This window comes from Cygnus olor (genome assembly GCF_009769625.2).
Source record: "Cygnus olor isolate bCygOlo1 chromosome W unlocalized genomic scaffold, bCygOlo1.pri.v2 SUPER_W5, whole genome shotgun sequence".
Lineage (NCBI taxonomy): Eukaryota > Metazoa > Chordata > Aves > Anseriformes > Anatidae > Cygnus > Cygnus olor.
Window position 1 is genome coordinate 463,818 of NW_024429076.1, and position 26,705 is coordinate 490,522.

Sequence of the window (26,705 nt, forward strand, 5' to 3'; positions counted from 1 at the left end):
CTTCTTTCACAAACTCTTTAAGTTCACATTGGGCAATTTTAGGTGTGAATAAACACGTCTGTGGAATTCTTAGGTCCCTCAAAGTAATTTTAAAAGAGCCAGCAGATCAAGAATAATTCTTATGTGATTATATGGTGTTTCTGTAGCAGATTTTAAAATGTCCAGCTTTTGCTGCCTCTCATAAAGACAGTGAATATTCTGAGAAATAAGATGCTGAGGTGTGTTTTGAAGAGCCCATCTAATTTTGATGGACTGGATGGAGATTGCCATCTGATATGACAAAAATAAAAATATTGCTAGTAGCTTTCTCTTATCCTTCTTCCTATTCTCTTCTCCTCCTCCCCCCCCCCCAGTTGAAACATGTATACTCTCTTTAGTGTCCACATCCTCAAAGGATGTTTATTTTACTTTTGTCTTGTCTTACCCTTTTTCTTTCTCTGTGAGAGTAACGTAGAAGCATTTAGAAACATGGCTCCTAGTTTTGTTGTTGAATTTAATGGTCTATTTTAAGGCTCCATCAGGCAAAATTAATTCAGGCTCAAAAAACACAGACCAACTGACAAGTAAGTGCTTTTGTTCTTGACTGGGAGTTAGAGTTTGTACTCACTTTTTATTATGAAAAATATTTATTTTTGTAGTCATAAGAGATTGAGACATAAACATTTTCTCTTTCTTCAGATCTATCAAATTTTGAGTCTTGCTGTTTATTACAAACAAGCGTAAAACAAATACAATCACTATTTATGGGGTGTCTTTTTGTTGTTTTTTCTTGTTGTGTGGCACTCCCCCCATACAACTTAGTTGTATAGAGTTTATTTTGAATGTTGTCTAAAACATGGAATTTAATGGAGTGTTCTAGTTAGAACAATAGCATTTGTCATTCCATAGTCAGAAGAAGGTAAAGGATGTGAACTTAAATCCGTTCAATGACATTCATGTTATATAGAATTGGATAACTCTCCATTATTAGGTCTTTTGGGTTTCTAGTCAGACTTTTTGTGATATCTTTTTTTTTTAATTTTAATTTCTAGCTAATAGTTCTTATAAACAGCCCTTATAAAGGGAAGTTCTATTTACTTGGTCTTTTAATAGTCAAAAATTGCAAATAGGATCTTTACTGTAGCTATTAGCATAGAGGGCCTAATTTCTGAAAACTTAAAATTCCACCTGCCATTAAAACTGGAGATACATCTTTCCATGGACAAGCTTGAGTGTTGGAAACATAAAGTGTAGTCTTATTTTAATTCTGCCATTTCTGTCACATGATTTACATCCTCTTTATTTCTCCATCTGAAAATCCAAAGATTAAAATATTTATGAAAACTTTTAAGGTTAACGGCATTTTCAGTGCTTGACTCATGTGACATTACTAGTAATATGAAAGTTAATTTTCAAAATACATATGCTCAAGCTATGCTTGGAACATGTACATAATGTTAAAGAATTTGTTTATTTGGATCTGTAGAGAAACTCAATTAAGTATTTCTCCATAGGTGTGAATTTAAGCATCCACAGATGAAATTCTGAACATGTTTCTACATATACATGAGGTGTTTTTATTATTATTATTATTGACAGACATTGAAGTTATGTATGTGTCAAAGTCCAACACTCTTTCACTGGGTTCTTTTAGATATTCCATATGTAGAGAGCTTAATGTTTAATACCAACTGTTGTCGTTTAACCCCAGTAGGCAGCTAAGCACCACACAGCTGCTTGCTCCCTTCCACCCCTTCCCCAGTTGGATGAGGGGAAGAGAATCAGAAGGTCAAAATTGAGAAAACTTGTGGGTTAAGATAAAGACAGTTTAATAAGGAAAAAACAAACAAATAAAAACCACAAAGGAACAAAAAACAAGTGATGCAAAATGCAATTGTTCATCACCAGCTGACCAATGCCCAGCCAGACCCCAGACAATGGCAGCACCCCCCGGCCAACTCCCCCCAGTTTTATTGTTGAGCATGACATCATATGGTATGGAATATCCATTTGGCCAGTTTGGGTCAGTTGTCCTGGCTGTGTCCCTCCCAGCTTCTTGTGCATCCATCCCTAGCCTACTTGCTGGCAGGGCAATGTGAGTAACAGAAAAGACCTTGACTCAGTGTAAGCACTGCTTAGCATCAGTGTGTTAACACTATTTTCATTACAAATTCAAAACACAGTACCAAATGAGCTACTAGGAAGAAAATTAACTCTATCCCAACCAAACCAGCACACCAACTTTACTTTTTTGAAGTTATTTGACACTACACGGGGACTTTGATTTAGCAGAATGAAATAGCAGTTTACTTCAATCACAGTACAAATAAAAATTATGCTTAGCAGAGTATAGTAGTTGCAATATACAGTTGAATCATAATACAAATGTGATTCTTGTTGCTGGTCTTCATCATGACTCTGGCTGTCCCCAGTTGCTAGGAAGGAATACATGGGTTGAAACTGTCTTAAGCCTGTTGCTCTCTTCAAAGTTCTTTCTGTTTTTTGTACAGTTTTTATACTGTATGTTCTATACTGAGTTTTTTATACTCAGTTTGGCTGAGCCACATATAACCCTACCCATTCTGGTCTGGCTAACTCTGGAAGATATGTATTTGCACGTATTTATTTATTTTAATTAAGCCGGGGACAGTTACACAGCCAATTGATTCCCTCAATTATTGTAGCCATTTATCTAGAACAAAGACTATCTCCCATCCCTTTTGTGTTTTCAGTTTTTTAAAACACTCGTGGTCAGTCACTCTCTACTTCTTTACTTAGGCAACGAATATGTACTCATGAAGTTATCCCCTCAGAGCCTTCTTCCATTCTAGGAGTTCATTGATCAATCACAACATGAAGTGTTTAAGTTTTTTACATTTTGACTTCAAAAAGAGAACTTTTCTGTAAGATACCTTTTTGGCATTGTGTATAAACACATTTTATTTTTCAATAATTCCATTATTTATATTTTAGGTCATGCGGGAGTCTCTGCCAGCATGATGAAGAAAAGAACTTCCCACAAGTAAGTTGCTAATATTTTTACTAAAGAATAGTTCTCAATAACTGGAATTTCCATTCTAGAAATATATCTGTATTGTTCCAGTCACTTTGCTCTTGAAAATCATGTGGAGTAATATTCAGCCAGTGTATGTGTGTAGAGTCAGACTTTAATTCTTTTGGGAGGGAGGTGGGAAAGAATGCACCATTGGTGGAGTTCTAAATATCGTTTTGAATGTTACTCTGAGAGAAATTATCCTGTGAATGCAATTTTGTAATTTACTCTGGAATTCAGAGGCAAGAGGTTGCAAGCCAGAAATTGAGTACATGTACTCTAGGATTTGTTACAACTTTAGTTTTTGAAAAGGATTTTTCACTTTTTTTTTTTTTTAAATAAAGAACAAACTGAAGCACTTCTTATAGAAGGCTGCTATTTGTGTGTGAAGGATACTTGCTTATCCTATACATTCATGGCACGTATTATTCTCTCTACTACATTTTGAAATAGTAGCAGCTAAATGATGAGTATGAGAAGACAGAGGTAATAGCTTGGACATGTTTGACATTAGTGTCTAACATCTAGATGTTGCAACTGGCTGAATGTCTAGTTGGAGAACTCTAAACATAAGCTGGGAAAGGGTGAAATATTAAGATACTGCTACTTATATTTTAATTATGAATTACTATAGTGGTGCTATACGACATGCATCAATACAAAGCAATTTGTCTGGCAGGAATATCTTCTATGATTAACATATTTGAATTAGTATTAAGTGTTTTCCAGACGCAACACATGATGCTCTGCTCTAATCCCTTTCACCAACTCTTCACTATTCACTCTTGTCTATCTCTTTACAAGGCAAAGATAAACATTTATTTGTTTAGAGACAGGTAGAGTTGGTTAAAACTTAATTTCTCTTGTTCTTTTTCAACCGCTCAGAGAAAGGAGTGTATGATGGGAAGACTATCAGAGGTGGGTTGCCTTTTGTACTTGAGGGTGGCTAGATTTGTCTTTATTGTTCTGTTGATATACACTTATTCAAATAGCTAAATAGGTTGTATATTTGTTAGCATAAAGGCTTTTATGGGGCATATTAATTTGTGATCCTATGTCACATGATTTTGAGGCATTTAACTTAAGCACCCAACTGAGTTTTATGTTAATTTAGCCTAGTCTAACTGTTTTAGAATTGTTTGGTAAAGGTTTTATTTTGTACCAAACCAAGATGACTTTTTGTGTGCTGCTCACTGACTTCTCTGAGAATGAGAGACTAGTATAGAGTTGTTTATATTTGATATTCATTACTTACATTTTTGAAATGAACAGGTAACAGTAAGTAGTGCTGTAGACATGTTTATACTAAACAAGTGGGATATGAATGCCTATGTAAAAATGTATGCTGATGCTACTCTGAGCTGTTATAGCCAACCATGAATTAGTAATGCATACTTTATAGTTGATTTAGTTATGATGACTCTTACATTCCTCATTTAAAGGAAAAAGAGGAACAAGTCTACTGGCATTTGAAGGCCATAGGGCCTTCAAAAACTTCTAAACTAGGTTCAGAAAGTTCACGGGGAAGGGAGGAGCCAAGTGGATGGAACAGGGGAACTCAGGAAGTGATAAAATGAGCTGTGTGGATTAGTTTTCTGAACTCTTCTTAACTAATATGTTAGTTAACCATTGACCCTTTTACTGACTCTTTTGGAAGGGGTTCCCATGGTTATAGGTCAGCTGCAAAAGAGCAGTTCTTATGTGCGCTCTGTCAGTGTCAATAGGTAGTGATGAATATGAAGCTGACCCTATTGTCAGATCAGTCAGTAGTCTCTTAGCTTTTATCCTTTCAACTACCACTGAATTTATCCCTTGTGAATTTCACACTTACTGTGGCAGGTTATACTTGGCTAAGGGCCAAACTCCCACCCATCTGCTCACTCCCCCTCCTCAGCAGGGCAGGGGTGGAAAATAGGATGAGAAAGCTCATGGGTCAAGATAAAAAGGAGATTGCTTACCAATTACTATTGCAGGCAAAAGAGGCTTGAGTTAGGGAAAACTGAGTTAGGGAAAATTATTTTATTGCCAATTAAAATAAATTCGAATTGTAAGAAACAAACATTAAAATAACACCTTTCCTTTCCCATGATCAACTTCATTCCAGACTCCTCTACCCTCTCTTCCTCCCCAAAGCAGCACAGGGAACTGGGGAGGGGCGTTTATAGCCAGTACATAAGGATTGCTCTCTCTGCTATTCCTTCCCCCCATACTTTTCCCCTGCACTGGCATGGGTTCTCTACAGGCCACAGTTCCTGTCAGGAAATATCCGACTGCTCCGGCACGAGTCCTCCATGGACTACAGTGTGGATATCTGCTCTGGTGCCATAGAACACCTCCTTCTTTCTGAACTTGGTGTTCCCTTTGCTCTCTCCCTCTCTCTCCCCGCTCCCCACCACCCTCACGTGCTCCCTCTCTCTCCCTCACGCTCTCTCTTGCTCTCTCCCTACACCCCTCCCCCTTCTCTGCCTGTCCAGCCTTTTTTGCCCTTTCTTTTATGTTTTCACAAAGGCGCCACCAACTTTGCTGATTGGCTCAACTTTGGCTTGTGGTGGAGATGTTGCCAAGCCAGCTGGAACCAGTTGCATCTGTCACAGGGCAGCCCCTGACCTCTTCTCACTTGAGGCCACTCCAGTGTTCTAAGAAAAGGAATTTCAGAAGTGAATAATGGTTTTTGAAGGAGTACAGAAAGTACTTTAAAACTGCTCCCTCAAGTAATGTGCCTCATATTGAGGAAAAACAATTTATAAAAATTATCTGATCACACAATCCCCCTATCAGTGATATTATTGATAGTCTATAGTATTGAGACAGGGAACAAGATAAAGGATGTTGATTCCTAGATCTTAGCTAGCACAATTGTATGTTAATGACCCCAAAGATAAGGGAGTAAAAGACTGTGTGCATAGATAATGGAACCAGAAAGTACTGGCTTGACTGCTGAAGTCTGTCAAAGAAAGTAAGGGTCAGGAATTTAGAAGACTCCTGGCCTTCATCAAAAGACCACCAGAGTACACCAGATGATGACCACCCTAGGACTCCAGTACGCATGCAAATAGGGGCAGGAACCTATGTTAATGATTCTTCCCGAGAATGAAATGAATATGTATTTGTCCCACTAATATAAGCACACTGCCAGTAACCCTTAGTGTGTGTGTGTTAGGCAGAGCAATCCCCCCCACACCTGGCGCTGTAATAAAGAATACCTGCTTAATAACTTTGGTTATTGAGTTTTCACTGTGTCAGTTTGGCAACCCAGATGGGACCCTCTCTGTTCGGCTGCGGGAGCTGCTGAGATGTAGGACTCTCTAGGCGTGCCCCGGGAGATTCTCAGAGGGACTCCTCACCTCAGCTGGCTCACCGCAGGGACAGACAAGGACCATCTTTTGTAAAGGTATTCTTTTTGGAATTTTGTTTGGTTGGTATACTGTTGGTTTGGAAGGTACCTGTAAAGCATAGAAGACGTTCTATGTTGGGTGCTGTACTACTAGTCAGTGGGATGCCATGTGATCTAGTCAGTACTTTGTTTTGTAGACGTTCTACATTTGGTCCCGTACTACTAGTCACTGGGAGTCCATGTGATTTAGTCAGTACTTTGTTTTGTAGACATTCTACGTTTGGTCCCGTACTACTAGTCACTGGGAGTCCATGTGATTTAGTCAGTACTTTGTTTTCGATTTGGATTTGTTCTGGCACTTTGACTCTGGATGTGTTCTTGACACTGAATAATGGAAAACGCTTAATGGATCACGATTTATACTGGGAAATTTGTTGTAATAAGTGATACTATTTGTAGTAGTGATTGCTGTTTTGTGTTGCTTGAGTGAAAGGTGTAAGGGGCCTCTTTGTGTGATTGCGTGATTGTGCTGTGTGAGTGAGACGCAGCATCGCTGCGAAGTGAGTGCAGAGTCCTGATCCGCGGTTCCGCTATTCCATGAGGAATATGGCTGGAGACGGATGAAGTATAAGAGACTGAGAAAAGACATCATAATGGGAAGAATTTTGAGTACTATTGATAAAAAGACCCCTCTGGGTTGTATCTTGGCCCATTGGAAGGACATTGGTGGGCCACCTGGAGGAAATGTTAATTGTAAGACCTTAATTAAGTAATGTAACCAATGGTGGACTTAATAGAGAGAAAAAAAAATCAGGATCCAGACTGGGGAGACATTGATCTAATGATGGGGGAGATGATTGAGATGATGGAAACAGAAAACCAGCTAATTCTTAAAACAGCCTGAGTTCATGTGCGAGCTCAGATTGCCAATGGGACCGCTCAGGGAACTGTAGATGATTGCATTCCTCTGACCGACCCACACTGAGACCCTAATCACCCCGGAAATTATGAACGGTTATGTAAATGCCAAAATCTGATTAAACTGGGAATTGAGAACCGGTTCCGAAAGCTATAAATCATTCAAACATATATAGTATCCAACAAGGTCCAAAAGAAACCCCTACGGAATTTTTGGACCAACTTTGAAATGCAATGGAAAAAAAAAAAAAACAATTTGGACCTGGCTTCAGAAGACAAATAGAGGCAATTGGCTAGCCTCTTTCTAGGGCAATCGGCCCCTGATAGCAAGAATTACAGAAATAGCAAGAAATTACAGAAATTGGAGGGACAAGACTTGGGAGACCCAGAAAGGTTATTGAATGCAGCGTGGAAAGCATTTAGGAATAGGGAAGATGCAAAGAACAGAAGTTATCTAAGGTGATAGCCACGACAAACAGTGGCTGCACTAGAACAGAAAGAGAGAAGGAGGGGGGCAAAGGGGGAATTGATAAAGGTAAAGAAAGGACTTTAGGAGGGTTTAGAGGACAGAACCAGTGTGCATACTGCAAGAAGGAAGGACATTGGGGGAAAAAAAAAGAAAAAAAAAAAAGAGGATTGTCTTAGGTTGCAGGATAAACTTGCAACAGTCAGAACAGGAATGACGGAGACCTGGGGCATCTACCCTAGCAGGTCCACTAGCTGAAATAAAGCTAGGGAACGAAGAGAGAGGCTTGGATTTTTTTGTTGCTTATGGGAGTTTCTTTCTCTGTGTTAATTCAAAAATTGATTCTGGAAAAGCGCTGAGTCTATAAATGTAATAGGAGCAACTGGCCAACAGGAAAAGACATTTTTGCAATGCTTGCAATTTAAATTGGGAAAAATGATTGGAATACATCAATTTTTATACTTACCCAGTTCGCCATGGCCCTTATTGGGAAGGGACTTGCTGGAAAAATTGGATGCAAAAATTTCTTTTGAACAAGGGAAAATGGAAATAAAAGTAACATATTAAACTCTTAAGTCTACCCCTGGCGAGTCCAGAGAAAGCTCCAGACAGGACTCCCTGAATGGATGTAATTATGAACCAAGTGTATCTGGGAGTTTGGACTACAGGAATACCCGGGGGAGCAAAGAATGTAGTACCTGAAAAAAAATAATTTATGATTTAAAGGAAAATGCTCCCAAGGTATGCCAAAAGCAATACCCACTAAAGGTGGAAGACAGAAGGGGAATGGAAGGAATAATTAATAACTTTCTTAAATATGGACTATTAGTAGAATGTGAGTCAGAATATAACACTCCATATAGGCCCAGTTAGAAAGGCAGATGGAACCTATCGTATAGTCCAGGACTTAAGGGCCATCAATAGGGTCACAAAGGATTTATACCCTGTAGTAGCCAACCCCTATAACCTTTTGACAAAATTAGAAAACAGTCAAGTTTGGTTCACGGTACTAGATTTAAAGGATGCCTTTTCCTGCCTGCCCGCGATGACTGAAAGCCAGAAACTCTTTGCCTTTGAATGGGAAAATCCCAATACATGAAGAAAAACTCAGCTTACTTGGACTGTGTTAGCCTGTGATCTTGAAGCTTGGAAAACCCCTTCAGGAAAAGGGGACACTGCTGCAATATATAGATGATCTGTTGATAGCTACCGAAGAAGAAAAGGAGTGTGTGGAATGGACTATTAGTTTACTAAATTTTTTCGGCACTAATACTGTGAACCCAGCCTCTTTCCTTAGTAACAGAGTTTCCAGATCACCCCTTCATGATTGCATCAAGACCATGGACACGGTATGCTCCAGCTGACCAGACTTAAAGGAAACACCCCTAGAAGATGCAGAGGACTGTTATATAGATGGCAGCAGCTTCGTCTGCCAGGGAATTCACCTCACAGGGTATGCACAGGGTATGCAGTAAGAAACATCAGCCCAAAAGGCTGAAATCATCGCCTCGATAAGAGCTCTTGAGCTGGCAAAAGAGAAAAGAATTAACATATGGACAGATTTGAAATATGCCTTTGGTGTGGTGCTTACGTGCACACGGGGCAATTCGGAAGGAGAGAGGACTCTTATCATCCTCAATTAAACATGCAGAAGAGATACTGAAGTTACTCCAAGCGGTATACCTGCCTATTAAAGTTGCCATTATGCACTGTAAAGGACATCAAACAGGGGATACTGATATTGGAAGAAGGAAATAGATTGGCTGACGCAGAAGCCAAAGGGGCGGCAGAACAGGCATCTGAGAGTCAAATTTTGGCACTAGTACCAGGAACAGAAAACCAGGCATTAACAAAAGCCTTAGAAAATGAAGTAGAATATTCTAAGATCGATAAGCAATTAATTGAAGATGTAAATGGAAAATGTTACCTACAGGTTTAGCACAAATAAATGATAGGAGAATTGTGGTACCATATTATATTGGGTGGTAATTGGAGAACATAATAAAACATGCTGGGGAGCTGAAATTTTATAACAGTTTTTAAGTAGGACATGGATAGTGTTGGTTCCTTTGAATTAACATGCATATTTAAGGCCTGGCAAACCCAGTCTTCAAAGGATCCGAAAACGGGCCAAAAGACATGTGGTCTTAAAGGCTCCTTCGGCCATTCTATCATACAATACTGGACCATTTTTAATTTACTTTTTTCCTTTTCTGGGGCCCCTATCGTTCCAATTTCTAATCATTATCCCTAATGGACTTTCTGGCGGTATGTCTGGTAATTTGCTCCCTTTGCTCTGGTCCCGGGTCTTCGATTTTGTCTGACCCATCTAGGAATTTTACTGTGGCAATTCCTACAGCCCTTGGTTGCCTTAGTGAGAGTGTCTTGCAGGGGGTTTAGGACCTATCACCCACCCACGAATCCTATAGGAATCGCTTCGGTCCTTACTGGCCAAGTCCCTCGCGGGAGATTGGAACCGCAGTTAGAAGACCTCCACAATCACTTCGGAACTATGTTCTGTCTCAGTCACACTCTCACACACACACAGGCAACCGAATCCCACCCAACCGAACAGTATACGCCTTAAATACTTACGACTCCGTCATCTTCGTTCGGATCTTCGCGCACAGAATTACGGGCAAAATATAGTGCTGCAGCCGGCAAAGGGAGCTCATAAAAAAATCTAAATCTTTGCTTGCCCTTATTCAGGTTCAAGATGGTGTTAGTCCCGACCCGACTCGAACAGGAGCCACCAAATGGTGGGGGCGCCCCTCCTAGGTCAAGTCAGAATTCAGGAACCAAGACCATCCCGGATGAGCCCCCAGTTGTTATAAATGACTGAGTCCCAAATAGGATTACAATCAAAGTTTACAATTTATTAAACGAATAGAGGCAAGCAAACAGCGCTGGGTGCGCCGGGAGTCTCTGCTCCACCAGGACGCACACCCATTATGTAAGACAGCTGATTTTTTATACTCCTAGGCTAATACATATTTATTACTACTTCTAAAAGAGGCAGGGTTATTATAATTGATTTCCCGAATCCGAAGTCCTCCCAGGGGCACCTGCTTATCAGTCTCTGGTAGTCTCTCGGGGGCCGCTCAGGCGGGAGGCTCATATTCTTCCTCCTTATCTGGTGGTCTCTTGGCCGGATGTCAGAAGTTACTGCACGTCCATGCAGATTCAGCAGTTTTTCTCTAAAGAAATCCCTTTGTTCTCTTATCACCTAAACCCAGGCCTCAATGTTAACCCTTCTGTCCTGGTTTCAGGTAGGACAGTTAATTTTCCTCCTAGTAGCTGGCAGGGTGCTATGTTTTGGATTAGGATGAGAAGAGCGCTGATAACATGCTGATGTTTTAATTGTTGTAGAGCAGTGCTTACACCAAGCCAAGGACTTTTCAGCTTCTCGCTCTGTCCTGCTAGCGAGCAGGCTAGGGATGCAGCAGGAGCTGGGAGGGGACAGACCCAGGACAGCTGACCCAAACTGGCCAAAGGGGTATTCCATACCATCTGACGTCATGCTGAACAATATATAGGGGTGGCTAGCCGGGGTGGAGGGGGGGGCCGGCTGCTCGGGGATAGGCTGGGCATCGGTCAACGGGTGGTGAGCAATTGCATTGTGCATCACTTATTTCGTACACATTATTACTATTAATGCTATTATTATTATTATTATTATTATTATTATTGTTGTTGTTGTTATTCTTTTCCCTGTCTTAATAAACTGTCTTTATCTCAACTCACAGACTTCACTTTCCCGTTTCTCTCCCCCATCCCGGAGAGGGAGGGGGGAGGGTGAGCGAACGGCTGTGTGGTGTTTACCTGCCTGCCGGGCTAAACCACAACACCTTCAAATCCCTTAGTGACACGAATTGCTGGACCATTCCTTACAATAGGACCTAATTTGTATACCATTGTCAGGCAGGTGTCATATGTCTTAAAAATAACCCACAGACAGGAATCAAACCCCAGATGGGAACAATAGGGAAGGGAAATGTTCCTGGGAAACAGTGGCAAATTGATTTTTTCAAACTCCCAAGAAAAGGGAGGTTTAGATGCCTATTGGTACTAACAGACACCTTTTCCAGATGGCCAGAAGCATTCCCGTGTAGAACTAGCAAAGCCAGAGAAGTGTCCAAAGTATTGTTGAATGAAATTATACTGAGATTTGGTGTACCTTCAGTAATGTCATCTGAAAGGGGACCACACTTCACTGCAGAATTGACCCAACAAGTCAGCAAAGTGCTGGGGATTATCAACTACGCACTCTATATAGGCCACAGGTGAGTGGCCAAGTGGAAAAAGAAAAAATAAAATCATTTGATAAAACAACAGATTGCTAAAATCTGTCAAGAAACCAATATGTATTGGTATCAGGCGCTACCCATGGCACTTCTTAGAATTAGAACTAGGTCTAGGACCAAGGAAAAGCTAAGCCCCTTTGAGATACTGTATGGCAGGCCTTACAAATCAATAAGAATGTTTTAGGAACTAGACCTTTTATTAGCCTCCCAAGGGGAAGTATGCACTTTAATAAATATTAGTTGCTGTATGTTTGTAAATGAGGCAGGACGAATTGAGACTGATCTCAAAAAAGTATTTGGAAAAGACCAAGATCTTACATAAGGTAGTTCAAGATGACACTTCCTGGGGTTTTCGAGAATTATGGAACAAACTGACCTCTTGGTTACCCAACTTTTCTTGTCTTAAGCAATTGTTTATAGGAATATGTATCTTCCTTATACTAGTATTCTTAACCTGTGTATTAGTACAGTCTACATTTTGGTGCTGTATAAAAGGACTAGGTGATTATGAAACTTGGAAGTGTAACCAAATCAAGCACCATGTAGAAACTGGTAAGAATTTTATGAAAACTTTGAATCAAGGAGTGTTATAAGCAAAAGAATTTGCTTAGGATAAAGCAAAGGGGGGACTTGAGACAGGGAACAAGATAAAGGATGTTGATTCCTAGGTCTTAGCTAGCACAATTGTATGTTAACGACCCCAAAGATAAGGGAGTAAAAGACTGTGTGCATAGATAATAGAACCAGCAAGAACTGGCTTGACTGCTGAAGTCTGTCAAAGAAAGTAAGGGTCAGGAATTTAGAAGACTCCTGGCCTTCATCAGAAGACCACCAGAGTACACCAGACGATGACCACCCAAGGATTCCAGTACGCATGCAAATAGGGGCGGGAACCTACATTAATGATTCTTCGGAGACCTGATGAATATGCAAGAGATTTATCAGAAATTAAATGAATATGTATTTGTCCCACTAATATAAGCACACTGCCAGTAACCCTTAGTGTGTGTGTGTTAGGCGGAGCGATCCCCCACACACCTGGCGCCATAATAAAGAATACCTACTTAATAACTTCAGTTATTGAGTTTTCACTGTGTCAGTTTGATCACAATTCTAATTTGAACCATATTTTAAATAATTTTTCTACTTCGCACCGTGAAAGACAGAAATTGTACTGACCATTGTTACTCTGCCTCATTTGTACTATTTTTGAGATTTCTTTGAACTTTCTATGAAATATCTAGTCCTGCTAATTAAACTTTTTCATGTAACTAGGTTTACTTATCAACCTAATGCCTTCAAGATAAGTAAGAGGATCTGAAACTTACTGCAATTGAAGGGCCATTTAAAATGAGGTTGTATCTATGCATCAAGAACTATTTTTAGAAATTGCTATTATCTGTTTTTCCTGATTGTGTTTTACATGCATAGGGAAATTGAAATATTGAATGTCTAGGGAATTCAAATGTTATCTCAGTCTTTAAGAACAAACCTTTGTGGAATTTTAAAGATATTTCCAATAAAACAGAAGGAAAATATTTAGTTGGGTCTTCTGATTATAGCATCTCAAAAGGTTATTGTGCTAGTTTCAGCTGGGATAGAGTGAATTTTCTTCTTAGTAGCTGGTATGGTGCTGTGTTTTGGATTTAGGATGAGAATAATGTTGATAACACAGGGATATTTTAGTTGTTGCAGAGCAGCGCTTACAGTAAGTCAAGGATTTTCAGCTTCTCATACCACCCTGCCAGGGAGGAGGCTGGGGGTGCCCAAAAAGCTGGGAGGGGACAGAACCAGGACAGCTGACCCAAACTCGCCAAAACGATATTGCATACCATATGACGTGACGCTGAACAATAAAAACTGGGGGGAGTTGGTTGGGGGAGGACTGCTGTTGCTCAGGGTCTGGCTGGGTATCAGTCAGCTGGTAATGAACAATTGCATTGTGCATCACTTGTTTTGTGTATTCTTTTTGTTGTTATTGTGTGGGATTTTTCTTTTTCTTTTTTTATTTCTTATTAAACTGTCCTTATCTCAACCCACACGTTTTTGCACTTTTCTTTTCAATTCTTTCCCCATCCCACTGTGGGGTACAGGAGGGAGTGTGCAAACAGCTGTGTGATGTTTAGCTGCCTGCCAGGTTAAACCACAAATTATGTACATTTGTATTATTCTGCACGTCAGAAAAAAAAAACACACCACACATTATTGAGAAAAAATGGTTTAAGGGTTGCTATTGTCTTATTTGAAAACATACTGGTAGCTATTATTTGTTGTCAGTTAGAAACCTATGTTTTCTTTCTTAGCACATGTTCACGTGCAAGGAAAAGTAGTTTTTCTTTGACAATTTATTCATTAGAAAATAATTTCTTGCAATATGAGCGACTCCAAATGAGAATGAATATTTGTTCAGTAGTACAGCCGTCACACAAAGAATAACTTGAACTGTGAGTATACCTAACTGCTGTTTGACTTGTAACAGCATTTACAATGCTTCTTGCTTTCTCCAAGGCACTTTAAAAGGTAGTTACCAGTTTGAACTTAGTTATGTAGTCTTTTTCCATGATATTTTTAAAAAAATACTTAAGCTTTTCACTTAATTGTGCAAATTTAAATGTTATGATTACGCTTTATAGGCATAAAGTAAAATTATGTAGTTAAACACAAACATAAACATGAATTTAAACATGAGCATTATTTTACCTTTTTCAATTTTAACTTTTTAGGTTCAGTAGTAGTTTTATTCTGTTAGGATGCTTTAAAATGGAATATTTAGGGAAAAAAAAGTAAGATTTGATCAAAAACTAGAATTTGAGCATGTGTTCAAGTTTCTGTGTAAAATTAGAACCGACTTTGCAGGGGAGTGCCTCTTAAATGGAATAGAAGTTAGCATTTCTATAATAATCAGTTACCCAAGTTAGGAGTATGAACTGCAGGGTGACATCCTTGATAAGGATTAAATCATCACAAAAGTGAAATTTGACAAAAGATAATGTGGAGCTCTGCTAAGATCTTCATGAAGAATGAAAATTTGGAGGTGGGACAAACTGCTGAAGGAATTGTACATCTTATTTTTAATAGAATTATGATTACATATTCAGCATTACTAATTTTATGTACTGTTTTTCATTATTCTTTAAGACTGATTATGAGATTTTACTTGTATGATTGCTATTTGTCTCTTTTGGAACTCTATCATACATGGACTGCTCTATGAGCTTTCATTGTTCCTGGAGACATTTCTCTTTGGTCACTGTCACTAATCTAAGGGTGGATATTGTTTTCTGCAACTGATTTTTCATTTTTTTTAGAAGTTGCATGACTAGTATGTTTTAAAGTATATTTTACTGCCATTTAATTAACTAATCCAGAAATTTATTTTGGAATTAGCTAACATTCATGAAAATTTTAATCAGGCAACCTTGAAAATATCATTTTAGGAATGAATATGTATATCATAACAGGCTAAAATAAATATAATATACGTTTATCACCAATATACTGTTGTAACGCTCATGTTTTTTAATTGAAACTGTTTTGTTTTGTTTTTTAATCTGAGTAGAATAAAACTTGTGTAATAATGTTTTAGTGGTTTGAAACTGTGAAATAGCTTACATGACTTTATCTGAACAACTGATATTCACTAGCGGAAATCTTTCCATGCAAGTTGCATTAAAAAACTGAGGAAATGGAAAAAGTATATTTAATCTGTTTTCTGCTTTAAGGGGTATCTCTTTTATTGCTTTTACCTTTGCATATAATTTTTCTTGTGTTGTACTAAAAAGGAATGTTAGAAGAATATTGTCACTACGGTGTGTCTTTAAAAACACTCGAAGTCAAAGATACCTGTAAGTGCAGAGGGAAGTGAAATTTCTTTCAGGTGACAACACAGGTTAGGGAAAACAAATGCCTTGAATAATTTTAATCAACCACCACTAAAGTTTCCACTGACTTCTTCCTCCTGTGGTAAGGGAATTATGTTTACTGTTCCGCAGAGAGCAATGAAGCAGCAAAGCTATAGTACTGTCAGGTAACATTGCTCTTTGAGACCTGACTTAGGGTTTTAACAAATGAGTTTTCATGTTCTTTGTTGCACTAGGTAAAATAGTTCTTTTGGCTTAAGCAAGCTAGGTTTGGAAACTACTATTATGAAAACAACCTTACACAAAATGTTGAAAGTGTTTTGCTACTTCTCAATGTTTTTTTTTTCTTTTTTCCAGTGCAATAGAATATGCTTTATACCCTAATTTGAATAATGTGCACTAAACTGTATGTATTAGAATTTATTGCATCTTTATAATTTTAATTTAATTAATATATAATAATATATTGCCTTCTTAAAGCATACAGCTCTTGCCAGAGTAGAATTTTGAGTATGTACTTGTTTAATACTATGTTTGTATCTGTGTACAGAAAGCATAGAAACAATGTGGGACCAAGCAAACCTATTTCTCAGCCACGAAGAAACATTGTAGGCTGCAGAATACAGCATGGCTGGAAAGAAGGGAGTGGACCTGTAACACAATGGAAGGGCACAGTTCTTGATCAAGTTCCTGTAAATCCCTCTCTCTATCTTATAAAGTATGATGGATTTGATTGTGTGTATGGACTAGAACTGCACAAAGATGAAAGAGTTTCAGCACTTGAAGTCCTTCCAGACAGAGTTGGTAAGAGGTTATTCCTATATATGCATATGTTGTCATTTAATATTAAATGTTCTCCACTAATCTCTCCTGACTTTCCCCCAAGATAACATCAGAACATTTAAATTTTATTAAATCACTTTTTGTCACTTTGCAGATAATCCAAATTTTCACAAAATTCAAGTTTACCCTAGTAATTACTTGTTTATGAATGGAGTAAGATCTTGTTTTTCCTGATTGCAAAGAGATCAGTAGTAGTCTCTAGAACGGGGTTAGGGGGGACCAAACCCAACACTCTCATTAATAATTTCATAGAGCTGCTCTGTGATTAGCCTCTCTTCCTCCTCTCCCCTCCCCCCCACAATACAAATATTGAAAATACAGACATTATTTATTGCTATGGCCTATATTGGTCTCCCTTTACCTTGCATTATAACAGTTTGTTTAATCTGGACTGGGAGGTGTACAGTGATGGAAAATGTTAATAAGTGTTAACATGTTAAAATAATTCCTAAAGTTCTGCAGATTTTTAATCTTCAACTATCTGGAATAGACAATATTTGATTTATATGTGAATTGACTAACTTTCAAACAAATTTATTCATGAATCTGGATAAAGATTATTTTTGACAAAGACTTATGTCTGTATTTTTTTAATGGATTTATGAACTTATGTCATTTCAGCTTCATCTCGAATTAGCGATGCCCACCTGGCAGACACAATGATTGGCAAAGCTGTGGAACATATGTTTGAGACAGAGGATGGCTCAAAAGATGAATGGAGGGGGATGGTCTTGGCTCGAGCTCCTATTATGAACACATGGTTTTATATTACCTATGAGAAAGATCCTGTCTTGTACATGTACCAGCTCTTAGATGATTATAAAGAAGGTGACCTTCGCATTATGCCTGATTCCAGTGAGTAGGCCAGTTACTTTTTTCTTCTAGGAAGTGGCATCTCTCTTTGTATTATTGTTTGGCTTATGGTTTATTTATGGAAAAGAGAGATGACAAACAAGGGTCTTGTTTGTTACTCCCTTTTACATTTTCTTAAAAGTATCAAAACTATAGCACAACAGAAAATACACATGTATTTACTCTTGAAATATTTCACTTGAATCAGTGGTGAAGTATGCAATAAATACAGGAAAATACTGTTCTGTAGTCATGCCTAATTCTGATGGATGTACATACTTCTGTGGAAGAGAGAACGCTTGGAGTTTTTTTAACTGGAAACTGACAAACTAGAAGCCTTCCACTGTTGTTTTCTTACAGAAGTGTCACAGCTCCTTGACAGGCTCTGGATTTGCATTTCTAAAGCAGTTCTTCTAAGAATAATGTTTTGGGGATAACTAAAATAGGCAGATTAATTTAGTTTGAGTAGGCATCTTCAGTTTGGAAAGTTGTTGAGTAGTTCTTTCGAGGAAAGAAGCACTAATCTTTTGAAAACTCATTTTCTCTCACGTTTAAACGCAGTAACAAGAAAAATGTTTCAATAGGTTAGGAAGGATGTTCTTTCTTCCCTTCTTGAAGTGAAAGTTATTGGTGTTTTTCCTATTAATATAGAAGCATTTTCACATAATCAACATTGTTCAAGAGATTTGGATAGCCAGTATATATATTTAAAAAAAAAAAAAATGTCAAAAATATTGTACTCTCCCTGCACCTAAAAAGCACTTCTCTGACAGAGAGGCAATTTTAGCTTTAAAGTGAGTTAATAATTAGATGATTAGTGTTTGGCTATGCAATGCACTACATAAATACTAGTTAAAATTCATTCATTGAGTTTGAGACTGTCTTCCTTCAGATCTAGCACTGATGATAAATAGTCTTATGGCTGAGTGAACAGGTGGCACTTACTTGCATAGCCTCTGTAGTAATCTTACATTTTTAGATATTTTTTTTCCAGTCTACCAAAAAATGATATATCTGTGGCTTGAAAAGAGTGTATATGTATTTTGTATATGCTCACATTTAAACTGGATGGTGGGATGTCTTAAATTATCCTCATGAACATTTTGATCTCTTACAACTGAATTCTTATGTGTTCGGAATGGTTTGTCGTGTTTTCCATAAAAGTTCTGTTTAATTTGCTTTTACAGTACTGATTACTATATTAGAAAAGCAGGTGTCTAACATAAATTCTTATGAATTTAATGAATTAGAAAACAAAATTACCTTTTAAGCTATAAGAACAGCAAACAACATTAATAGCAAAAGCAGTACAAAAATCTATGATATTACTTAGAGATCATGCTCAAAAGTTTAAGAAGGACAGTAACAGCAAGTTATGCAAGTATTTATTTTTGCTACATTACCATATATTTAATTGGAGAAGGATGAAACTCTTCCTCAGTAATATCAGGTTTTGTATACCCATTTTGTATACAACATTCTAAATTTCCACCTTCAAAAAATATTTACTCTTCCTAATGCAAAGTTCTCATTGTTAGTGAGGCTCAGTGTATTTTCTTCTCAGAAGCTGACATGTTGAAAGAATAAAAGAAAAAGTGAAAATTATGCAGTTTTATGAGAAACAGATAGAAAAGCTATCTTGCTTGAGTTAGAATTTCTGATGGTAGGAAAACAAACATATGGATTCAATAACTATTGAATGGGGAACCGATAATGAGAGTTCATGCGAAGGGAATGAAAGAAGGTAACTGCATAATAAACATGGGGTTTTTCTTTTTCTTTTGAGGGTTTGTAGTGAGCAAGCTACAACCCTCATATCAGAGCAACAACTACAACCTAACACTCTACTACCATCTTACAGGTGATTATACACAGTTATAAAAAGATGCATTCTGCCCAGTATTTCATCATGGGCAACCAAAGGCAGGCTATTGTCTTTCAGTTCACAGCTTCTCAATCTAGTACTTAAGCACTAAATACCTGAGTCATAAATTTTCCTTGTGTTTTGAACAGTGAGCAGATTTGCAACACAAAAATAATATATCTGTTGCTTGAAAAAAGTGAGTCACAAATGGAAAAATTTTCTTTAGGAATAAGATGGTCACAAATAAAGCAAGGTCTTTCAAAGCAGGCATCTCCAAGTAATGTGTTCTCTATGTAAAACCTTAACAAGGATTGTAAGGTATTTCTGCTTTTAATAGTTCTGCTTTGCTTTCTTATAAGGGAATAAAATAAGGGAAAAGGCCTATATGCTTTCCACATTTAAGAATTAATTGTTTTTCATGTGCTCTTTTTTCCCTTCATGCTCATCATGAGGTTATCTACTATTTACTTCTGTTTCCAAGACACTCCAAAGTATGAACTCCCTTCCCTGAATCTGGATCTTTTTCAGATAATGTAAATTGTGTCCTTAAAGATACTTCAGCCTAGATTTTGCTAGAAATAATATAGTTAGACTTCAGCAACAGCATCCATTCCAGTGTGAAATCAAAAGCCCCTTTTAACAGCCTTATTGATTAAGGAGTTTACGCTTAACTTAGAAGATGTGGTTTTGTTGCACTGGCATGCTTGCATTGGCATTTTGAATAAAGCATGTGGGGAGAGGGACGCCTAGCATGCCTGCCTTTTTGTTAGAGACTCAGTGCCTTGTTCTGCTGGGGGTTTAAATTTAATTATCTACAAATATATTCTGTAACTAGTGTGTAAACCTTCATGCCAAAAAAATTACTTTTCTAACCAATTGAAGTGCTGTTTTTGACTTCATAAAATTGAAGATAGCATTACCTTAAAGAAAAAATAATAATTCTGTGACTGTACTTTCTAGAAGCATGGCAGTAGTTAGGTGTTTGTCTGAACAACTCGTCTTAGACGTACTCTGAATTTTAAACTTGTGATTATTTCTCGTAACTTTTAAAGAAGACTGCAGTTTTCTCTATTGAAAATAAATCTATAAATGTCTACCAAAGTACGCTGTATTTTTGTGTTACAGATGATTCACCTCCTGCAGAACGGGAACCAGGTGAAGTTGTGGACAGCCTGGTAGGCAAACAAGTGGAATATGCCAAAGAAGATGGATCAAAACGGACTGGCATGGTCATTCATCAAGTTGAAGCCAAACCATCTGTCTATTTCATCAAGTTTGATGATGATTTCCATATTTATGTCTATGATTTGGTGAAGACATCCTAGACATCAACATGAACTTTTGCCAAATTTGTGGAACTATTAAATGTAAAATTTGTAGACACAAAGACTTGACTGCTTTTCAGTTAAATGAAAGCTTAAATGTCCCTGTGAAGCCACAGTCTCTGTCATCAAAACTGTTGTGTTCTGAATGATACAAACATTTATGTGAACATGATCCGTTTTGCATAAGAGAACTCCTTTTCTTGAAGGAAGTCAATATATTTGGGTGGGAGGGAGTTAAAAGCAAAGAACAGCTGCAAAATCAAGCTGTATAAAGTCAATCTAGTATTGTAATCTATTTTTTTCATAGATTTTAACTTTCTTCAACGTTGCACTCACCTGTTCAACTGCCACATGGAAGTATAGTTTGGTATTTTTGATATACCTTCTTTTGTAACATTAAATTTAATTTCTTGGCTACTGACAGTCCTTTGTGTTCCGGGTTGATACAGAAGTGACTTTCCTGAAAGGTTTGAATGGTTTGTGCAGCAGTAAGGAGTGCCTAACGCAAGTAACATCAATCTACTGTGTTTCTACACTTTATTTCACATTAAGCTTTTTAAGAATTTGCGGTACATGGAAATACTTGTGCATTTTTAGTAGTCACAGGGCAGTTGAATATCAATTGTTTGACTTAAGCACCTTTTAGTGTAAACGCTTTAAAGTATAAAAATATATTTAATCTGTATAACCAGTTAATTAGAAAATGCAGGTTAATGGCCCAGTTTTTACAAGTTGTAGGAACCAGTAAAATAGACACAAAAAAAAGCTGCCTTCAATCCTAAATGTTGTACTTTGTTTTGTTAAACACGTTTCTTAGCAAAACCCAAGCATTTGGTGCCACAAGTTTAACAGTATATATACTACTTAAGAAGACTTTAGACTATGCATTGGCAATCAGTAGTCTCTCATTTAATATCAGAACCTAGCAAACTGGATATTTGTGTGTGGATTTAGAAGCCTAAGAGTAGTTAATCTTTTACATGGTAAATACAATCTTGGGGGTGGGGGTGGGGCCCTTTTACATTGAAGACCTCCTTTAGAGAAGAAGTGTTTGTTGCCTTCTGCTCAGTCTTCTGTATTTCTTTCCTTTGCTTTGCTTTTTTTTTTATTTCATTTTTCTTTTGTTCTTAACCATCTTGGTTCAAGAAGGCATGTTCCCAATTTATTGCTTTTTCTGGCTTTTCCATGTAAGAAGTGACCAGACAAATCTACAGCTTAAACCCATTGTTGCCTTTGGTGGTGTACTTGCTTAGAGGTATGCTATTAATATGAATTTCATTCTATGAACACTAGAATTCTGCATGCCAGTGGTGTACTATCTAATGGAAGCTATAGGCAGTCTCAGTGGTTCAGTCATCTGCATTAGATTGTGGATGTAAATAGCAGCCCACAACAGACAAATCCTTCCACAGTTTTAATCTTGCAAGTTGGTTCTAAATCAAGGTTACGTTGTTGTTGTTGTTTAAGTGTAGCAGCTTTTAAAAGTTACAGAGCTGCAACAAGGATAAGCACAGCAGCAAAATTATCATGCTTACATTAAAGCAGAGCTCTACAAGGTTCAAAGTACAGCTTTACAGAAATACAGTACGTGAGGACAGTCAACACTGTTGATGGAAAGAAGGAATACATAGATATCCAACCTTATGCAGTCAGTGGAAGGATGCAGGAGAGGTGCTGTTAATCAGAGATCTGACCTTTATTGTGGGTATCCTTGATATCAAGAACTAAGTGGTTTAAGACCCCTTCTGTCCTTTTCTTTGCCTGATTTCATATTTTAGCCTTAAGGCCTGTGCCTCATTATGCTGTTTAATGGTAATACCATATAAATATACCTTAATCCTTTGTCCCTTGCTACTATATTGCATTCTGTCCAGTATTTCATCATGGGCAACCAAAGGCAGACTATTGTCTTTCAGTTCACAGCTTCTCAATCTAGTACTTAAGCACTAAGTACCTGAGTCATAAATTTTCCTTGTGTTTTGAACAGTGAGCAGATTTGCAACACAGTGCTTTCATCCTGCAGATCTGTTATGTGCTTTCTATTGACTCTTACGAGTCCTGCATGTAAATCTTAAAGCTGAGCCTGGCTCCATGAGCCCCAGTTGATATTTGTGGCACAAGAATGAGTGAGTGTATTGATTACAAACAAGATACATGAATAACTTAGTACAATGAATTTTGGGCTATACTTCTAAGGAATACAAGGTTTGTTTTGAAATAGCTGAGGTTTACTGGAACACTTTTAGCATTAAGCTTACATGTGTGGGTTTTATGCAAGACACTCTAATACAACACGTATTTTGCTAATTAGAATATAATCTCTGAACTGTCAAATTTATGGCAGTTTTTAGATGTCATTGCTGTCTGTTGCATGATTTTTTCTTTTAATCTTTTTTCTTAATTTTGTTATTGTTGTTAGGTTGTGGTTTTTTGTTGTTTTGTTTATTTTCTATAGCTTAAACCACCTTTTTGTGGCTTGAGACTAATTCCACTCCCTGCCATCTGCTTTGGGCTTTGTTTTAGGCTCATGTTTCAGATCTGCATGCAGTGCTTTCATTAACCTGGTAACTATATGTTGGTCCCTTGTTCTAGGGGTGCAACATTACTTTCCAAATTTATCATAGGGCTTGTGATGGCACAAGACATGGATCTTTGTATAAAAGTTATTGGCCTCTCTCATTTACCTGCTGTAGTATTGTTATGTATTTTGTGTGTGTGTGTGTGTGTGATGTCAAGCTGCCAATTAAAACTTTTAAAAAGGAAAAAAAAACTTAAAACCAGGCCATCTTTTTTTTTTTTTGCATGCTTAGAATGTTAGAACGTTCAATGTAACAAACTGAATTTGCATGTTATAATGTTTAGGTTTGGGTTTTGTTCTTTTTTTTGTGTGTGTGTTCAGTTTTTTGTGAATTTGCTTATTGTGCTGTTTTAATGGTTGTTAGTAGGATTAAATGCGCTGGTGAGGCGAGCATGGTGCCAACAGAAGGTAATTTTCCAGTTGTATGTGTCATACAGCATTTGAAGGGACCATGTATTCTGTTCAAGAACAAATAAAATCACAATTGATTAGTAAAACACTACATTTTTTTCTTTTGAATGCCAAACCCTAAAATAAGTTGGACTACATGAAGACTAAAATACTTTGGGGAAAATCCTATTTATTGCAATAGGCATAAGCCTTCTTTAAATGAATTATTTAAAAAGGGAGGCTTTATCTTCAGACAGAATATATTACAGATGATTCAGGGAAAAATTATGGTAAAAGCAGTTTTGGGTTCCTTAAAAATGCTGTGCTGTTTGTATTTTACATCTTTCATTAGTGCAATTTGGATGGTTCTTGGTATGTGTATAGTTCAGAGGTCTTTGTATTCACATTTTAAAATTAGGTAATGACTTCATCTTTAGAGCTCGGTTTCATTATTTTTATTTTATTTTGAACAATGTAGACAGTTCCCTGTTTTCTGCATTTAGAAGTATGAACACTTTAAATCTGTTACTTAATTCTGTAAGTAATTTTTATAATTATGATGTAACTCTATCCTTAAAACATTTAAAATAAATCCTTTATGTGCAACTCATGACTGTAAATTTTGTTCTCATGAGCAAAATGTAGTGATGTGACTTCAGACTGTGAAAAAGCAGTTCCTTCATTATTTTTTTTAAATTTAATTAAAAACAACTTAGTATTTTAATGTTGAGCCATGTATGCTGGTATAACACTTTCCCCTATGAAATAAGTTTGCTTGCTTAGCCATTTTTTTTTTTGTCAAGTAAGTAGGAACATTGATAAGATGGAATTCAACTGAGGTAAAGCATAATGTTTAAACTGTATTTCACCAAAGGCAGAAAGATTCCTCTTCAGGTGGTTATGTAAGTCCATGAGGGAGCCTCTATTTCCAGAACGCAGTATAGCTCAAACTGTTAGCAGTAGTTCAGCAGTGGGGTACAGTAGAAGTGTTTGTCAGTGTTTAACTGATACTGTTACCATAAAAGTCAGTCAAAGAAACTCTCTAAGACTCAATTTGGAGTTTTAAAATGCAGGCATTCTTTAATTGCAGTGCTGGAAGCACAGGGGATCACTCCACCTAGTGTGCATGCCGAATTGTTCAAGCTACAGGGGTTATATACAGTCAAAACATACATATTCATTGGATTTCCAATAAATAGTTAACATATTCATGCTATTTACTGGAATTCATTAAAATATGTAAATGTCTCTGACGTACATGTCTCATTCCACTGGTGGTCTTTTGGGGGGGTCTCTGGTGGTTGTCAGTAGTCTTCCTCACTATGTTCGCTGGGTTCACAAGAACCCAGTTCTTCCATGTGCTCAGATCATCAGATTATTTCTTATCTTGTTTAAATTTAGGCATGCATAATAAGCTAAGTCATTTATGTATCCAAGGACCTATGTATACCATGAGTTCCTCACCTATTCTTTTCAGACACATCCTCCAGGCCTGGGTTACCTTGCTCTATTCCCCCATACTTATACAATTATGTATGGTCTTACAGATAAGGCTGACTAATTAGTGAGTAAGGTAGCATCAGAAATACAAAGTTTCTAGTATTCCTTCTATCTAACTAAACATAGAAGAGGTTTGGGCTGTCTGTTCATAAAACATTTCAGATTTGGTTCTATTATTCTACCACGGAGAGAACCATATATCCTTCTGACTCGGTATCAATTCCTTTTCTTTTGAGGCTTTGTAGTGAGCAAACTACAACCCTCATCATATTAGAGCAACAACTACAACCTAACACTGTACCATCTTACAGGTGTTTATACACACAGTTATAGAAAGGTGATCAAAATACTTCTTGTATTCAAGACTAATGTCCTTTCTAGTAGATTAACTTTGAACAGCAGATGCAGATACGTTATACCAATACATATACGCAAACTAAAAGAATCATTAGCATAATTATTACAACTAAAATTTTCTTCACCCATAATTTTAAATCAGGAAACCAGGATGTCATCCAATTCCATATTTTAAAAATTCCAAATGATGTGTCATTCTGTTGAACCTCATGTAGGATTTTGGTCTGCTTCCAAATTTCATTCAAGTCTTGTCATAATTTTTCCTGTCTGATCCAAATACACACGCCTACTTGTATTAAGGACTGTACACACGCCTCCCTTGTGAGGCTAAAAGCATATCCATAGCCATTCTGTCCTGTAAAGAAATTTCTGCTAATCTCTCGTTATAAAGCCAATATTGCATCTGTGGTCTGATTCACAATTTTTCTATTATAAATGTTTACAATAGCCTTCTCTAATTCACTAACACCTATTATCCCTTTTTTGTCTCCCCATAAATGTTCTGAGCCAAAATTTCTGATCCGAAGTCCTCGATATTGTTATATTAGGTACTACTGCTCCCAAGGTACAAATTCCCAACCAATTATAGGGCAATGCTTTCCTAGATGTCTTTCCACAGATCTAGAACCACCCCTTTCCTCTGGGAACAGGCCATGAGGATAGCTTCCCATGTACTATAGGAATAGAGGTTTCTATAGTCCAATTACAGTTGGTCATATTTCCTACAAATATATTTTCCCATTTGCAGTCTAACTTATCAGTTCCTTTAGGAGGGTTACATCTTTGAAAACATGTCCAATAAGGTTCCTGAGAATCTATATTGTCTATTTCCCATTCCTAAGTCTCTACTTCAATGGATACATTAAGGGGGGGGGGTCCCGGTCCATAACTTCCTCCAACTCACATTAGCGGAAATTGGGATACCAACCAAGGGTACCCCCCCACCACCAACTTTTTGGCATGTTAAGAGAAGTGTGCACAGACCCAACAAGCAGTTTGATTTGCTATTTTCATAGTCCCTTCTATCAGCTCAAAATGAGTATTTTGGTCCCATGAGTTTGCTGATTCAATTAATTTGTTTAT

General features: G+C 37.4%; 1 protein-coding gene across 4 annotated transcripts in view; it reads left to right on the forward strand.

Annotated features, from left to right (window-relative positions):
* The window catches only part of LOC121062984 (spindlin-Z), a 70,755-nt gene extending 44,726 nt beyond the window's left edge, over positions 1 to 26,029 (forward strand). For 2 of the 4 annotated variants that reach the window (XM_040543292.1, XM_040543293.1), the window contains 4 exons: positions 2,953 to 3,001; positions 16,464 to 16,717; positions 17,378 to 17,611; positions 20,598 to 24,368. In XM_040543292.1, coding sequence (XP_040399226.1) covers positions 2,953 to 3,001; positions 16,464 to 16,717; positions 17,378 to 17,611; positions 20,598 to 20,797 — 737 coding nt within the window. In that variant the 3' untranslated portion in view covers positions 20,798 to 24,368. Of the gene's footprint in view, positions 1 to 2,952; positions 3,002 to 15,801; positions 16,081 to 16,463; positions 16,718 to 17,377; positions 17,612 to 20,597 lie in introns of those variants that run through there. The other 2 variants (XM_040543295.1, XM_040543296.1) reach the window with 2 other exon arrangements.
* Positions 26,030 to 26,705: the final 676 nt, after the last annotated feature.